This window comes from Scardinius erythrophthalmus (genome assembly GCF_964197995.2).
Source record: "Scardinius erythrophthalmus genome assembly, chromosome: 2".
In the NCBI taxonomy this organism is placed as follows: domain Eukaryota; kingdom Metazoa; phylum Chordata; class Actinopteri; order Cypriniformes; family Leuciscidae; genus Scardinius; species Scardinius erythrophthalmus.
Window position 1 is genome coordinate 56,278,265 of NC_138222.1, and position 17,886 is coordinate 56,296,150.

The following is a 17,886-nucleotide window of genomic DNA, read 5'->3' on the forward strand; positions in this document are numbered from 1 at the left end:
AAGTGACTTTTGTGCATGGACAAGTAAAACATAAATTTACTTGTCCGAAGGACAAGTGCCTCAAAAAGTTAATGTCAAGCCCTGCACATGTAGCACAATCAGTGTAGTCCAACTGATTCCTAAACAAATGACTCCTACGAACTGATTCTTTTTAGTGAATCAAAACCACATATAGCACAATCAGTGTAGTCCAACTGATTCCTGAACAAATGACTCCTACGAACTGGTTCTTTTTAGTGAATCAAAACCACAAGTAGCACAACCAGTGTAGTCCAACTGATTCCTGAACAAATGACTCCTACGAACTGATTCTTTTTAGTGAATCAAAACCACATATAGCACAATCAGTGTAGTCCAACTGATTCCTGAACAAATGACTCCTACAAACCGATTCTTTTTAGTGAATCAAAACCACATATAGCACAATCAGTGTAGTCCAACTGATTCCTGAGCAAATGACTCCTATGAACTGGTTCTTTTTAGTGTATCAAAACCACATGTAGCACAATCAGTGTAGTCCAACTGATTCCTGAACAAATGACTCCTACGAACTGATTCTTTTTAGTGAATCAAAACCACATATAGCACAACCAGTGTAGTCCAACTGATTCCTGAACAAATGACTCCTACGAACTGATTCTTTTTAGTGAATCAAAACCACATATAGCACAATCAGTGTAGTCCAACTGATTCCTGAACAAATGACTCCTACAAACCGATTCTTTTTAGTGAATCAAAACCACATATAGCACAATCAGTGTAGTCCAACTGATTCCTGAGCAAATGACTCCTATGAACTGGTTCTTTTTAGTGTATCAAAACCACATGTAGCACAATCAGTGCAGTCCAACTGATTCCTGAACAAATGACTCCTACGAACTGGTTCTTTTTAGTGAATCAAAACCACATGTAGCACAATCAGTGCAGTTCAACTGATTCCTGAACAAATGACTCCTACGAACTGGTTCTTTTTAGTGAATTAAACACATTCAGCTGATATCTTACCGTGAGTACTTCATAGAGCGAGCCTTTTCACTGATTGTTTACAACTCAACGGAAGTTACACCCATAATTCGCACCAAGCTTAATGGGGCGTAGGAATAAGGTGGATACGGAAGAAGAAGAAAAAAACGCATATGAAAAATGTCTGGTGCGAAAGCCCCTAAAGATAACCTCTACAGAGTTGGCTACTGTATACTCATCTACTGTATTTGAATGGTCTTTCTGTCTCTCTTTAGGGTACTCATTCCATGGTGGCCCTGATCGGTATGGTCTAAACGAGATGGAGATGGTCGAGGATTACTGAATCCACAGCAATAGCTACACGAGGCCTTTAAACCCGCGGGTCCACCTAATCAGACTCCGCAAGTCGAATGTGCACTGCTTTGAGGGGGAGGGGATTGGGGATAAGCCAGGAGTAAGGTATCAGTTCAGGGGTGGGCGGGGTGGGTGGGTTTGCGCTGGGAATAGAAGAATGTAATTCAACAGGGAAGGGAACAGGTGTGAATTTATTTTTGTGTGTCTGTATGTGTGTTTGGGGGACGGGGGGTGATAAAGTTCTGGCACTTACAGCATTAAGCACCTTACACTCAGACTAATGCACTTTATTAAGATGTAATTTGAATAGTTTTTTTTTTTTTTCTTTTTCGAGAAGATTGTATATTTATGTGGTATGGCTTCAGAAATATTACCACATACATATACTGTGTGTGTGTGTGTGTGTGTGTGTGTGTGTGTTGAATCAGAACTGGAGTTTGTGCTGGGAGGAAACGGTGGCGATTGGGGGACCATTGTGTGTTTCAGTTCAGACATTATCAGAAAAAAAAATCCTCTCTTTAAAGACAAACACTGTTGTTTCATTTTTTTTATATACATATATATAAAGTTTCTATTAAAAAATGTAAAGCTATTATAAAAAAAAACTTTGATTATAAAACTTGAAGATTTGCACTCACATAAAATGCAAGTTAAAAAGATAAAAAAAATGTGTTAGATATAATAGAGAAGAATATTTTTGTGATTGTGTGCCTGTGTGTGTGTGTGTATGTGTCTATACACGCATGTTTGTTTGAGACGGAATGAGTGTTTGTGCGCGCGCGTTTAAAACATACCAGTCTGCACAATGTATTTTTTTTAATCGCTTATTTAGACGTATGATCAAAAGAGGCCATTTCGTCATTCGGAGTGAATTTTTTTTGTATTTTATGAACCGAATGAATGTTGTGAATGTGATCGCTTGTGTGCAGGAGGAACTGTGTGTATTACTCCTCTTGTAAATGTGCAGTATGCGAGCGAATAAATGAGCGAATGAAAGCGAGACAGAGAGAGAGAGAGAGAGGGGGGGGGGCAACGGCACAACACATCCTCTTTCACCAGCTCTTCATTCCCCAACAAAGAAAGACCTCTAGATTCAAACACAAAAGCTTTAGCCCATTTTACGCCAACCAGCACTCTTAGTTTTCGTGGCGGGGAGCGCGAGGGACGTCCTTTCCTGCCTCCGCTGCCTCATTTTTGCCTCTGTGAGGTTTAAGAACACGTCATTAGTTTCGTCATCATCGTTTAGTTTTGTGTGTTGTTGTTGAGCTCGATTCAATCTTGTATACTTTTAGGAAATGGTTACTTGTGGTACGTATGTGTATGTGTGTGTGTGTGTGTTTTCTGTCCCCACATGTGTGCCTAAGAACTAAAGGGCGAATGATTAGACTTCATTGCTGCCATTGAGACATTATTTTTTTAGCAAAGGGGCGTGGCTTCACAAGGCTCCGCCCCCACATGCCTCCCATGCTTTTGAACCGAGAGCCTATCTCTGTACAGTTCTGTTGTAGCCTGGGGATGCTTGGATGAAAGAAATGTTTGATATTTTGGAGGATGTGACCTAACATTGCCTTTCTGTCCACTCTCTTGTTCACGAGTGACTGAGGTTTTGACTATTTCTGGCTATAAAAAAAACAAGAAAACAAACAAACAAACAAACAAAAAAAAAAAAAATGATCGCAACAAACTGTGCAAGTGCACTCAGCAGTGCACACAAAATGTTTGAATATTTTGTTACTTGTTCATTGTTGTTGTCAATGACAATGATGGTGATTTATTTTTTTGGTTTTAATGTTATATATGATTATATATGAATCTATGAATATAAACAAAGTATTGGACTACAAGGAAGAGCACTTGGGGCTGCTACTTTTTTGTTCATTTTGAAAATTTTCCTTGGATTTCTTTTTTTTTTTTTTTTTTTTTTTTTTTAAGTTGCCACCATGTGAAGTGCATTTGTGTACTTTTTTCTTTCCTTCTTTAAAAAAAAAAAACAAACAAGTTGAATGTATTCCAAATATGTAACGGTGTAGATGGAGTTGCTCAACACAGGATATTAAAGCGTAATCAGCAGGACGTCAAGAGGAGCGAAATTGAAAATCGTTTTTTTTTGTCCGTCGAGAGTCCTTGATGGAAATACGTTCACGACGGCTACCGCAAAAACACACTGCCTCTACAATCCTGTTCATACAGACTCTTTGACTATAAAAATGAGAACTTAAAAAGATATTCTATTCCATACTGGAGTTTTGGTTGTTTACAAACCACACAGACATTTGTGGGTGCTTTTTTTTTTTTTTTTTTTCTTCATTTTTGTGGTGATTGAATATGCGATTCTGCAGTCGAGAATCGTCTTTGTCGGAAGGGGACTTCAATGGCATGACGTCAAGACCCCTTCCTTTGCATGTGGATATGAACGCAGCCTATATAACTCGCTGACTGAAACAAACTTTGATTGCTGGAACACAAGTTATGGAATTACATCAAAGATTTCTTCATGTACCTTTAATCTTACGGACAGGGTGTGTGTTTTTTTCCTAGAATCATAAAGGCGACCATATTTTGTTTACTGGACTTCTTATGTTCTTTTTGTTTACTAATCTCTCTTTGTAATGAAATTGATAATGATCATCAAGGCGGAAGAAATGCTTCACGTACCTAGAAAAGAAGGCAAAAATCATACAGCACAGATGACCTCTTGGTACTTTGAGATGCATATATTGAATGCTTTAACATTGTTCCCCCCTTTCCCCAATCATCTTGTGGATTATATTGGACGGACATATCCGTGATGGATGTTGATTGAGAACAACAACAAGAACATATGTATGACCTCAGATCTGCCAGATAATTCCTTGGACAGTGCTTATAGTTTTTGTATTTCTCTCCCCCTCACCCACCGCCCATCTAAGGGTGGATGGGGTGTCATGGCCATCGTCTTCACAAAGATGACAAAGGGACTAGCACTGCCCTGATACCCTCCCTATGCACTTTTCATTTGCTCAAAACTGTGAGGAACTTTCACTTGGGCTTGGAGAGCACAGGCAGAGGACGCAAGATGTTCCCTCTCTGTCAGCGGACAGGCGCTTCGGGAGCTTTTGACGCCCTAGCATGAGACTCGTTCTCCTTATGGTGTTTGTTTCTCAGGCTTTTTGAGGACGGCACCACACAAGCTTTACCGTAGAAGGATAAGGGAAGTTCCAGACACATTGGGACAGGATTTTCACTGAACAATGTTGATATTTAAGACTATACGAACAGTCTCCAAACTTGGTTACAGTGTGGAGATTCAGAGCATATTTACTCAGCCATGTTCTCCGTTATGTAAAAAGGATTAAACTGCTTGGTCCAGGGTGCTAGCCAACGGTTTTTTTTTTTTGTTTTTTTGTGGACTGGAATTAAATATTTCATTGATGACTGAAAAAGGCTTTTTTAAAGACTGGAGGACTTTTTTTTTTTTTTTTGTATTGTATTGGAGATCAATAACTAATAAGCTCCATCAGCTCTACCACCACCTGCTGACTGCATGGCTGAAGTTCACCTTTGGCTTGAAGTGGTTGCGGCACCGCAAGACCATTAGTTTGGTAAGAATACTATTTATTTGTTTGTTTTGGTTATGTTTATTCATTGATTTATTAACTTTTTTTCTGCTACTGTACTTTGGGTTAAAGGTGTGTTCAACTAGTGATGACTTGACAATGCCCAGAGCTCCTAGCAAAGCAAAAAAAATGCTAAAACATTGGTTCTCAAACATTTTTTTAAATACAAGGTCCACAGCTTTTTCGATATATTATACTGTAAATGTTTTATATAATAAAAACAACACACAAAAGTGTATATATATATATATATTACATTACATTACACCAGTGGTTCTCAATCCAGGTCCTGGGGACCCACAACTCTGCACATTTTATAAGTCTCCTTTATCTGACACACCCAGTTCAGTTCAGAGCTCTTTCCTAACGAGATGATGATCTGAATCAGGTGTGTTAAATGAGGGAGATATACAAACTGTGCAGAGCTGTGGGTCCCCAGGACCAGGATTGAGAACCACTGCATTACACAGTGTTGGCCAAAATTATTAGAAGGGTAAAAATGTTTTAAAAGAAGTCTCCTCTGCTCACCAAGGCTTCATTTATTTGATCCAAAAACAGTAATATTGTGAAATATTTGTACAATTTAAAATCACTTTTTTTATTTGAATATATTTTAAAATGTAATTTATTTATTAACTTATTAATTATTTATATTTCAGATAAATGCTGTTCTTTTGAACTTTATATTCATCAAAGAATCCTGAAAAGAAATTGTACACAACTGTTTTCAACATTGATAATAATAATAAATGTTTATTGAGCAGCAAATCATCATATTAGAATGATTTCTGAAGGATCATGTGACACTGAAGACTTGAGTAATGATGCTGAAAATTCAGCTTTACCAACACAGAAATAAATTGCATTTTAATATATATTTAAATAGAAAAGTTATTTTAAATTGTAAAAATATTTCACAATATTACTGTATTTGCTGTATTTTGGATCAAATAAATGAAGCCTTGAGCCGAGGTCAAACGTACACCTTGCAGAATCTGCAAAATGTTCATTATTTTAACAAAATAAGAGGGATTATACAAAATGCATGTCATTTGTTTTATTTAGTACGGTCCTAAGTAAGATATTTTACATAAAAGATGTTTAAATATAATCCACAAGACAACAACAAAATAGCTGAATTTATAAAAAATTACCCCATTCAAAAGTTTACATACTCATGATTCTTAATACTGTCGTTATCTGGATGATCCACAAATAGATTTTTTTGGTTTTGTGATGGTTGTTTTTGAGTCCCTTGTTTGTCCTGATCAGTTAAACTGCCCAATGTTCTTCAGAAAAATCCTCCAGGTCCTGCAAATTCTTCAGTTTTCCTGCATCTTTTGCATAGTTGAACCTGTTTTCCAGCAGTGACTATGATTTTGAGATCCATCTTTTCAAACTGAGGACAATCGAGGGACTGAAACACAACTATTGAAAAAGGTTCATACATTCACTGATACTCCAGAAAGAAACACCATGCATTACGAACTGGGGTTTTTTGTCTTCCGGGAAAAATGTAAGTATCTTCTGTTGCTTCCGAAGGACAGTACGAAATGAAAGAATATGATAACAAGAAAAATTGACATCTTCATCCTGTTTTTAATGCATAATTTTTCCTTTTGGAGCATCAGTGAATGTTTGAACACAGGAAGAGTGAATTATACAGGCTCGTCTACAAGTCGATGTATCAGAATGGTGATGCGTTTAATGTATTTCTCTCTACGTCAAACACATTATGGTAATTGATATGATTAGCCTTTGCTTGACTGTAATCAAACAGCTGATAATTTGTTGCTAATGTTTCACAAACCATGTTCCCATTCGCCATCTCAGAGTCAGACAGATGCCTTTTGAAAATCAGTATCCTTAGAAAAGCTTTCAACATCATAGAAAGTCAGTGGAGAAAAGCCCCGCGCCGCACGTTGACTGGATTAGTCACATGTTTGTGATGGTAGGAAACCATGTTTTTGAGACTCTCCACTGCAGTTTTAAGGAGAAAATACTCCACAATGGTGTTGACTGATAAATTTGCACATGGTTTGTCTTAAAGCATATTAAAAACACCACATCAACATATAAACAATATTTAAAAACTTGATTTTGACCACAGGGGATCTTTAAGCCATCTTGAGGGCATTTACTGATGGCCCCTAGTGGGCCCCGGGACCCTGGTTGAGAAGCACTGTGGAATTGCAACCACTCACAACACACTGTTATCAGGGCTTTTACATCGGCACGCATATTGTCTTGTTCACACTTGTCATGTTTGGTTGGATTAAAACGAACCCTGGTGCGATTGCTTTGTTAGTGCGGTTCATTTGAATAAGTGTGAACGCTGATATCTGAACCCTGGTGCACCAAACAAGTGGAGTGAGGCGCTGAAAAGATGAGTCTCAATCCGCTTTCAAGCATACTCTGGTGCAGTTCGACTGAAATATGAACCCAACACAGACCAAAGACACGTAAACAAACCAAAAACAGGACATGATGTCACAAGATGCGACCCTGAAAGGACAGAATGCTCAAGTGTATCTATTTTTCTCATCATAGTCGCGATGTTGCCCATCACAGTTCGGTACAGGCATCAGAACCGCGTTTTTGTGTGTGACGGAGGGATTCCTGCTGCTGTTTTGACTCTTTTACACATTATATAAACTCTTCACGAGTTCTCAGCTGGTCAAAATACCATCATATTTAGGCTACGCACACATAACAAGTGCATTTATCCCAGCATACAGCATTGATTTGGATGTTCAGTCGCGAAATATACGTAATAAAAGCTGACCAATCAGGTTGTGAACTATACCTGTCAACACTCCCGTTTTTCCCGGGTTTCTCCCGGACCCGGACCCCTCCCGGTTTATTTCTCCCGGGAAACTCCCATAATTTGCGTTGCCCAAACTCCTTTATGAATAATCGGACCAATATGTTTGTCTAATGTTGACCAGTTGCCAGATCTTGTATTAAATGCATTATATTCACACAATCCACACACCATATACAATTTCAACCTGTTTGTCACCTCAACCTGGCAACCTGTAACCCAGTTGCGGAAAGTTTAACCCGAAAGCGAGCCGATAGACATAATCCCCTCCCGAATGGTCCCCGCGCAAATCTCCCGGATTTTGAAAACCAAATGTTGACAGGTATGTTGTGAACATATCCCTATTCCTTCAGGTTCGGTGTTAAAATGCCAATGTGAACCCTAAGCGGAGCAGGACTAAATGTTTAAACCTGACTATGTGTGAACACACCCTTTAAAATATATTATTAGATCTACTCTTTAATTTTCTCAAAAATATATATATTTTTTTCTTTACTCTGCTTTGATTAGATCTTTGCTGTTCCAGATCTTCAGATGGAGATAGAGGCTCTCCACTGCTTCGTTTTCATCTCCATCTCCTGTCCTCAGCCTTCAGAGGAAGATCCCAAGGGACGGAGATTCCCAACAGCACATGTAATCATGACTGCATGTCAATGAGGAAGAACCCTGGAGGAAGAGGAGGACTGATGGAGTCATGGCATCATATTCGGACTACTAAGAGGAACATGTTTCCTCGCTAGGAGGAGGGAGTGAACTGTGAATGCTGGAACAGCTGAACTATGAGATCTCGATCCTGCACAGAATAGTTCTGCTCGAGTGCAGCCAGAGTTAACTTTACAAACACAGCACACACATGAATAATAACTGAAATACACACACATTCAGAAATGAATTATCAAGTACACACACTCGCTGACATGGCTTAACACAGTCCCACTACACTTCAGTCTGGCTGCCATGTAAATAATGTATATAACCTTAACCCTTTTCCCATTCTCTGTTGGGTTTTCAGATTTGTTTGATTTATTTTATTTTTATTTTTTTTCTTCCTCTCTTTTATGACATGCCTTAAAAGTTCAGTTCTGCCTATTAAGGCACACTTAAGATGCGTAAAACAAAAAAAGTGAGACTAGCTCTGTGACATAATAGCGTGTGATTTTATTTAAGGAACCCATGAAACATTGTTTATGAACCTGTGAATTGATTTATATAACATTACAAGTGATCCCCGCAAAAGACGTGTAATTGATGACTTTTTTGGTGTAACTGGGCCAGTTTTTCTGATGTCGAAACAGTTTTTGCTTTGCATTTTCAATACGAGAGGGAAAAACTGTTTCCAGGTCAGAATTGTGTCGACTGATGAACATAAAAATGCCTTTTCATCTTTGATCTCAGAAGAGAAATCGGTGTTCACAAATACTAACACAAAGAAGGTGATTAATTGTGTAACTTTGCAGGTCAGAATAAACTAGAGATGCCTAATGTCTTTACTGGCATGCAAAAATAGGTTTTAAAATGTTAATGATGATTAAAAAAAAAAAACATGTTTGTCATATCTATTGATTCAGTGTGTGAAAAGCAACAGTACTGTATTGACGCTGTCACAGAGTCGTGTGTTCATCTTAAAGTGATCAACCGAACAACAGCGGCGATGGCTGATTCGAAATCAGCATTGCATAATGAGATCTTGTACGTCTCTAGCTTGCTGTCACACACGTCTGAGTTGGATGTCTTGAAATTTCCAGAGATACAACCATTTAAAAAAAGGTCATAAGAAACCATTTTGACAATGTTTGAATATTCATCATGTGAATAGTTTTTGGGGTTTCTGGTTTGTTTGAAGAAAATTAATAAATACTTCAGAATGAAGCACTTGTGTGGACTTTGGTTTTCTCACTATTTAGCATTTGACACTAAGGGTGTCAGGTGTCATTTCTCTCCAATAAGTTGACTATTGCTGCGTCCCGATTCAGAGGCTGCATCCTTCGAAGGCCGATTGCATCACCGCGGAGCGACGGAGGCCGTCTCAATTCGAAGGCTCCTTCCCGAGAAATGAAGTATTCAACAGATGGGCTGTGTCTGAAATCGCATACTCTTTTGAGTAGGTACTTATTTTGAATAAGTAATAACTTCACGACCGCTGCTAAAATACGTTCCATGTAGGATATATGTGTGTAGTATGAATGTAATCTTTTCACTTTACTATATAGTAGGGAAATTTGCGATTTTGGATGCACCCTTGGAAAAATTAACATGTAGCTGTAGCCTACCTGGTATTTATCAAGATGAATAGATGTTGAATCAAGACAGGAATCAAATTGCAAGCTTATGAATTGAAATCGTGAAATTTGTGTTAAGCACTTGTTGTAATATGTTGTCACAATACATCACAATATCACGATACACTTATCACCCTACTTTATGTAAAACTGATTTGATAAATCTACTGATATATGACTGAAGTCTACATTTCGTTAGAGTGAACATGTAGGATTATTATTATATTTTTTTTACTTTTAATTTCTATTTTCAAAACATTTAAATGAAGACCAAATTAACTTAAATAACCTACTGGTAAAAATAGAAATTAAAATAGAAATGTATGATAAACACCACACAAACAACGTAAGACAAGCCGTTTGTGGTTTTCTGTAAAGTATTTAAATGCAGGGATTTAAAAGTAAGTTCTGCTTTAATGCATACGTTAAATGTATACGATTTATAACCTGCTACTGTGTAAAAACAGGCTGAATCCGAAATCACCCCCTAAATCCTCATGCACTATTCCCTACGTTAGTCCACTAATACTGTTCACTTGAAGGAGTGAATGACGAGTGAGCGAATTGGGACAGCCTTTAAGTGTACTTGTTTTTGCAGTCTAATGTGGAATTGAATAAGTGCACTCAATAACGTACACTATGGTTTCGGACACCACTACAAATGGCTGTCCCCTCAACCACAGTCTCTAGTAAAAAACAATACAAAGTATGACGCAAATCTCGCGAGAGTCAGGTGACCTGGCAGCGCATACACACACAGTGCAAACATGGCGGTGCCCTGTGATTACAAACACGACGCGTGAGTTCCTATTTACTAGGTTCAACACAGTGTGCTTATAGAAGAGATGCTCTAAAACTGTCATCTGAACTCAGTAATACAAGTACACTGAGGAAGTTGGTCGGATTTGTAAGATCCAGAGCACAAGATACGTCTGACACGAATTAAAGAAACAACAGGTAGAGTGACACTCTTTGGCTGGACGAGTCAAAATGCTGTTATACTCTGAAAGATGTTCATCATTTTAAGAATGTAAACGTAAAAACCCTTTAACTTACAGCTGTCACCATATACATAATAAAGTATGTTTATTAGAAATATCAGACCAGTACATACATGTAATTGAGCAGTTATGTTTCTTGGAGGCAAGATTGCCTATATATCTACATATATTGAAATTACACTATATATTGTCATGATGTAGGCTATATTGAGAGAGAGAGAGAGAGAGAGAGAGAGAGAGAGAGAGAGTCAATAATACAATGCGTTTAACGTTATCTTTACAATAACATATTACATTTGCTGTTTATTATAATGATTCATCAGTACAGAGTTCTTTTTAAATATAAAAATTATAAACCATAACTGGAGATTACCAGAAGTCCTTATGTCACATCACTTTTCATTACAGTTTATGCATTTAAATAAATTAGTAAAATTAGTAGAATCCTAAGGTACTGTTTGCTGGCTAGTTTCTCTGGAAACTTTGATATGCATATAGCAGAAACTATTGTTTTAGTGGGTATTTATGGGTTTCATAAATGAGATTCATAGAATAAAATGTCATGTGTCAAGCAGGGACTTCTTGGGAATCTCCTTTTAATGTTTTCTAATATATATATATATATATATATATATATATATATATATATATATATATATATATATATATACAGTTTACTACAATATTACAAAGTACTACAAAATGTATTTTCATGTTTATTATAGTCTGACATCTTAATGTACAAGCTTATATATAAGTGTAACTCTCGCTGCCACTGTATATAATTTGTATGTGAACTCCATGACTGAAATGATATGAACTGTGCTTGTTCCCCAGGCCTCTGAAGACAGCATGTCAGGTGCGGGTCAAAGCAGTGATGGTGGTGCAGGACAGGACACAGAGGCTGATGGAGAACCTCCTCACGAGGCTTTTCTTCAGCGAGGGGTGGAGGAAGAAGAGGAGGAAGCACCACCAGCAGCGAAGCAGCCTCGACTGGAGCAGGACCATGTGGGTCTTGATTTACCCCTGACACCGGAGCCGGTGATGCCCTCAGAGGAGACACGTGGGAGCCCAGGTGCCGCCGGGACCCTAGAGGAAGGTAAGGCCATTTTTACAAGCACTTCAAAGCTTCTGATTTACAGTATCCTGTTTGGCACAATGTCAGTATGCCCTTCTGATGTCTTAATATGTGCTGATATAAACTCCATATGTGGTTCTCTTACTGACATCTTTAAGTAATTACACGGATATTGTCCTTTAGTCTTTCATATGCATCCAATTTTATAGTTAAGCAGCTCTCCGTAAGTGAACTGTTCGGTTCGGTTTAATAAATGTGGATGTGATGTTATTTTTCTTGGATCTGAAATGAGATGTGGTTCACTTTTGTCATGGTTCATCACATGTGAATGCCATTGAACATTGATCACTTGTCCAATACAACTGCCTTTAATCACAGATAGCCAATGTAACATCATAGGTCAGTTTTTATTTGAATTTCACTTTTTACAGTTAATATAGATTTAAAGTAGTGAACAAGCCATGGACAACTGTAGCATACGTGTTTAGAATATGATTTTATTCAGTTGGTACTTTTAACATGAGTTATTAGTGGAAATAGATCTTAAAAACTTGAATTATTAGCCTAATATTTCTTTACATTAAAATAGCCACAGAAGCATAAACAAACAAATAGAAACACTGATTAATTAGTTAATATTTGGCTTATGTCATGTTTATTAAATTAAATTAAATGACCAATGTTTTAATGGTATACATTAATATATATATATATTTTTTAAAAGTTTTAGATAACAGATACATGACACATCTGATAATATTGTTGTAATTGATCAACCAAAAATATGCCTTAAATTATTGCTAAAAACATTTCCTAAATTCTGTAATTATAGGTACTGCAATATAGGTAAACTATGTTTCTAAAAATGTGCACAACAACTCATGCGCTCATTTGAGATGGACAATTTTTTTTATTCAATTAGAAGACATGCAGATGGAAACACATTTACTGAATAAATTCCTCAGTGTGATTGGATATCTGCACTAACCAGTGAATCACTTATATCGCACAGCATCTCAAATGTTGGTTTGGTCTGAAAAGTTTATTGCGTTTCGTCTTTACGCTCTGAGACGCAAGTAATTTATGATGTACGTAAAAGAGCCACAGTGGCTTTCATTTTTATTACAGATATTTTGCGCCAATTTCCCTGGAAGTGACGGAAACGCTGCTTTATAAATGTTTTATGCGATATAACAATTTTGCACATTAAATTCGCAACCTCGGATGGAAACATAGCTAACGTTAATTTGATTCTGTCAGTCGCCTGTCATCACACTGATGAAACAGAACGTGCTGTGGGACCTGAGGAGACTGAAGGAGACGTGGAGTGGCATCAAAACGGAGCCGAGACCAGAGAAACGCTCGGACGGGCCGAGGAGGATAAAGCAGACGAGTCTGAGACGAAGAGTCCAGAAGACAACTCCACTGAGCAGCACTAGTAAGTATACGGTCATCTTAAAGGGATGGTTCGGAGTAAAATCAACCTAGGATCCTTTGCACCATGACCTCGAGCCAAACACCCCCCCAGAAGCCTTTTTTCTCTTGGTCGAACATTATTAAAGAAAGAGCTTATTTAGAGATATCAGCCGAATGGCTTAGTGCAGGCGCTAATGGATCCAAGGCTGTATCTGGTAAATTACCCCACTAATAATGCCCGGAATGGCACCAAACTTATACAGTAGTACAAATAGGTTCTGTACTCATAAAACGAGGCATTGGAAAGTTTGTAAGTACATCAGGAGTTTATTTAAATAACACTTGCCTGATGGCTTATGCTATCGCTAACCCGGACGTCGAGGTCACTTACGTGATTTGGGAAAAGCACGTAAAAGTCCTGGCAGAAAGCGATGCATAAAGGCCTGTTCACACCGGGACGAATTTCGCGCGCGATATTCGTCGACGTTTAACGCCTTGTGACTAAACAAAGGGCGCCAATGTGAGTGTGCACACCGATGCGAAAACGCCACGCGTAAAAGCGTCATTTTTTAAAAAACGCCTCGGGTTCGTTTTTTTGGTTTGACGCGCCGCGTCAAAAACTATCCGACCAATGAGATTGGCGCTTTTGCTCATGTGTCTGGAGCTTCTGAAGTTACAGTAAAACACAACTTGGGGGCGCTCAAACACAAAACGGTCTTGCCGAGCACACATACGTAACGGCGAAGAAGATATATGCCGAGTAGCGTCTAAACACTGCCGGGAAGAAATAAGACGAGGAAGATGCAACAAGATGAATGTAGAGCTGCTGGTCTCGTTGGTGTCGGAACATAAAGAACTATGACAAACGCGACAGCGACTACAAAAATCTTGATAAAAGAGAACTGTTATGGAGTGGTATTAAGCGCCATCTAATGTCAGGGAATGAATTTGCATGTTCACTCGGCTCATCGTCAGCGAAAATCGCTTGGGTGTGAACACAAAAAACGCGTTGAAAAACGCTGGCGAATAACGCGCGCCGATATTCGTCCCGGTGTGTACGGGCCTTAAAGCTCCAGTATGTGACTTTGGTATTTGACCACAAGAGGGCGCAGTTTCCAACAATAACAAAGGCGAAGCTTGATGACGCTATGAAGGAGGTGACGATGGGAGATGTGGTTTATAATGCGTTTTCACCATCTAGCGATGTATCTAAATGGAATTAATGAATCATGATCACGGATGAGGTAATTTATTCGTTTTTGTATTACCTGTATGTCTTATCGTATTATTTTATGTCATCATAATTAATGAACTGCAAGGGACGTGAAATGTTATGCTATATTAGGCTATCCCGTTACAACATACAGCTATTTGTCAAATGATTTGTTTGGTTAATGTTGTGCAGTTTTACGTTTTTTATGGTTAATGCCGTGTTGTTTAACGTGTTCAAACCAATATCTAAAAGTAAATTTGAACGAACATTTGCAAGTAATGACTAAATATTTTTTTTAACATCATCTCCGATTGTAATTGTACTGCCATAATCTCGGTCACCACACGTGATAAAAAGCCTTACCAAAGTACAAAGAGCAATATAACTTTGTTTATAAGTGCTATTATTGACAGTTGCATGTCTTACCTGTCTCAATACACTCGCGAGACCAGAGTCTCTGACAAGTCCAGACGCGCAGCTCTCTCCATCTCGAAAACGCTTGCCGATATTTATCCGGGTTTTATTCCTCCGTTTGTCACACAGTCCGTGACTCCGCGTGTATCCGAATATGGACGCTTTCGTTTTGTTGGCACTTCAATACTCGCCAAAGAGTTCGTGATCCATAACAGCTATAACCATACAGTCTATGGCTATAACGCTTTAACCACCACTTCCGCATTTTACCATGCGATATTCCGGTGATGTGGGTCATATTTTTTATTTTATTCCTTTTTTTATTCTTTGTCAGATGTCTTTATTGTTTATTGTGATAAGAAAAAAACCTCAATAAAGTTGTAAAAAAAAAAAAAAAAAAAATCCGGTGTGGTGGAATATCCTATCACATGGTCCACACCGGAAAGAAGGATAGAGAGAGCGGACATTGCATCACTGAGGCGCGACATTTCTTTTCCGGGACGGCCAGTTATTTAAAATCGGAATTTCTCTGAAATAAAAAATCTTTGGAGACTTTTGAGATATTGTAAGTACATAACTGGAGGAAATATATCACACTGTGCAAGTTATTTTTGAAAATTTTATTACAAAATCCCTACATATTGGAGCTTTAAGGATGTAGTGTAACGACGCCCAGTTCCAGGAATGCACTAATATTTTGTTGGTAGTACCAGTTTGCAACAATTATTAGTTAACTCTAAGTTGTCAACACTTCGGAAAAAATAATAAAAAGTGTATCGCTTTCTGCCAGGACTTTAACGGCTTTTCCCAAATCATGGAAGTCCCGTCGACAAGTGTTATTTAAATAAACTCCTGATGTACTTACAAACTTTCCAATGCCTCGTTTTATGAGTTCAGAACCTATTTGTACTACTGTAGAAGTTTGGTACCATTCTGGACATTATTAGTGGGGTAATTTACGAGATACAGCCTAGGATCCATTAGCGTATGCACTAAACCATCCGGCTGATATCTCTAAATAAGCTCTAACTTTAATAATGTTCAACCAAGGGAAAAAAGGCTTCTGGGGGGGTGTTTGGGTCGAGGTCATGGTGCAAAGGACCCTAGGTTGAATGACTCCGAACCATCCCTTTAACCTATTGTGACGGGGATATTCTTGGCTAGCCATTGTCTCAACGTTGTCTTTTTCCCGTGTCCTCAGTCAAGTCCTCGACTTCAGTCATAACCCTCAGATGCTGACGGGCTCCTGGGCCGAATACTCCCACATCGCTGAGAATTACCTCAGAGGCTGCAAATGGTGATAATAACTGATGAAAGCAACTCATTAATGGTGGCTGTGTTGTGTAAACTGTACCACAGTGTCGATCTTTCTTTGTGACGCCTCTCTGCAGGGCTCCAGATGGCTCCTGCATTGTTTCAAACAGCGCTGATAACGTTCTTCGTGTGTATAACCTCCCGCCTGAGCTGTACAGCAGCCGCTGGGACATGCTTTCTGAGATGGTCAGCCTCTTCCAGATCTTCTTTTCATATTTACCATGTACCTGTAGAAGTAGAAATACGAAGAACTGATTTTGGCCAGTGTTCAAAATGATAAATGTCTCATGACCAGTGTTGGGGGTAACGCATTACAAGTAACTCAAGTTACGTAATCAGATTACTTTTTCATAATGCATTACTTTTAAATTTACAACAAAATATTTGTTACTTTTTCCAAATAATTTATACAAGTTAGTTTTTTTCACATGTATTGACTGACAGCTCTCCTGTCCTCATGTTGAGAGAAATCATGTTGAGTAAGTGCTGAGGCATTGTGTGTGTGAACATGATGGATATTGTAGTTCTAGACTAAATGTGAGCAGGCATTTACTTATTCTGACTTGCACAGAAACAAATTCAGTATTCATCAAAATGAATAAAAACAGGGGAATTCAAACCTTAGTTAAACATCACATTTGTGTTTTTATTGCTGTTGAACTTTCTTCTCCAATCCAGAACAGCAGCACAGCTGAAAGATTTGTTTGAGTTGCGCCCTCTACTGTACAGGCGTGATTTTGCATTTTCTTCAGCCTGAGGGTTACTCGTTTCACTTTTATTTTTTTTATTTTTTTTTTTTTTACACTTTTGGTAGGGCTTTTACATTTGCCCTAAAACAGAACTTATTTTTTTTTGTTATTAAAAAAACAAACATGCAAGCCTATCCCAGGTGAGAGAAAGTAATGTAACACATTACTTTCCATAAAAACTAACCAAGTAATGCAGTTTGTTACATTTTAGGGAGTATTGCAATATTGCAATGCATTACTTTTTAAATTACCTTTCCCCAACACTGCTCATGACACAATTTAAATTAATACTGGCATCTTCATTTTGAAAGCCTTGAGTCAAAGGATCTTTTTTTTTTTTTTGCTTTGCATCTAAACCCTTGCTTTATATTTACATATATAAACATTCTTGTTTGCTTATTTGGAAATCCTGTACACAATGTAATGCTGTTGCTTCTGTTTGTGTCCACTCAGAGTCCAGTGCTGAAGATGGCAGAAGGAGACACCATCTACGACTACTGCTGGTTCCCGAAGATGACCTCTATGGACCCGGACACATGCTTGTGAGTGTATATATATAATGTGTGTGTGTGTGTGTGTGTGTGTGTGTGTGTGTGTGTGTGTGTGTGTGTGTGTGTGTGTGTGTGTGTGTGTGTGTGTGTGTGTGTGTGTGTGTGTGTGTGTGTGTGTGTCTATGCCCTACTGT

At 38.2% G+C, this 17,886-nt stretch overlaps 2 protein-coding genes across 3 annotated transcripts in view; both read left to right on the plus strand.

Moving 5' to 3' along the window:
* gigyf1a (GRB10 interacting GYF protein 1a) overlaps positions 1-2,941 on the plus strand; it is a 36,395-nt gene extending 33,454 nt beyond the window's left edge. Inside the window, exon 25 of the mRNA XM_081390228.1 lies at positions 1,239-2,941. Within this exon, the coding sequence (XP_081246354.1) occupies positions 1,239-1,306 (68 nt within the window). The 3' untranslated portion in view covers positions 1,307-2,941. The remainder of the gene's footprint in view (positions 1-1,238) is intronic.
* A 7,806-nt stretch (positions 2,942-10,747) lies between these two features.
* Positions 10,748-17,886, plus strand: part of wrap53 (WD repeat containing, antisense to TP53) — a 21,626-nt gene continuing 14,487 nt past the window's right edge. Inside the window, exons 1-6 of one of the 2 annotated variants that reach the window (XM_081356567.1) lie at positions 10,748-10,973; positions 11,855-12,116; positions 13,356-13,533; positions 16,340-16,435; positions 16,530-16,638; positions 17,655-17,743. In XM_081356567.1, coding sequence (XP_081212693.1) covers positions 11,870-12,116; positions 13,356-13,533; positions 16,340-16,435; positions 16,530-16,638; positions 17,655-17,743 — 719 coding nt within the window. In that variant the 5' untranslated portion in view covers positions 10,748-10,973; positions 11,855-11,869. The remainder of the gene's footprint in view (positions 10,974-11,854; positions 12,117-13,355; positions 13,534-16,339; positions 16,436-16,529; positions 16,639-17,654; positions 17,744-17,886) is intronic. The other variant, XM_081356568.1, reaches the window with a different exon arrangement.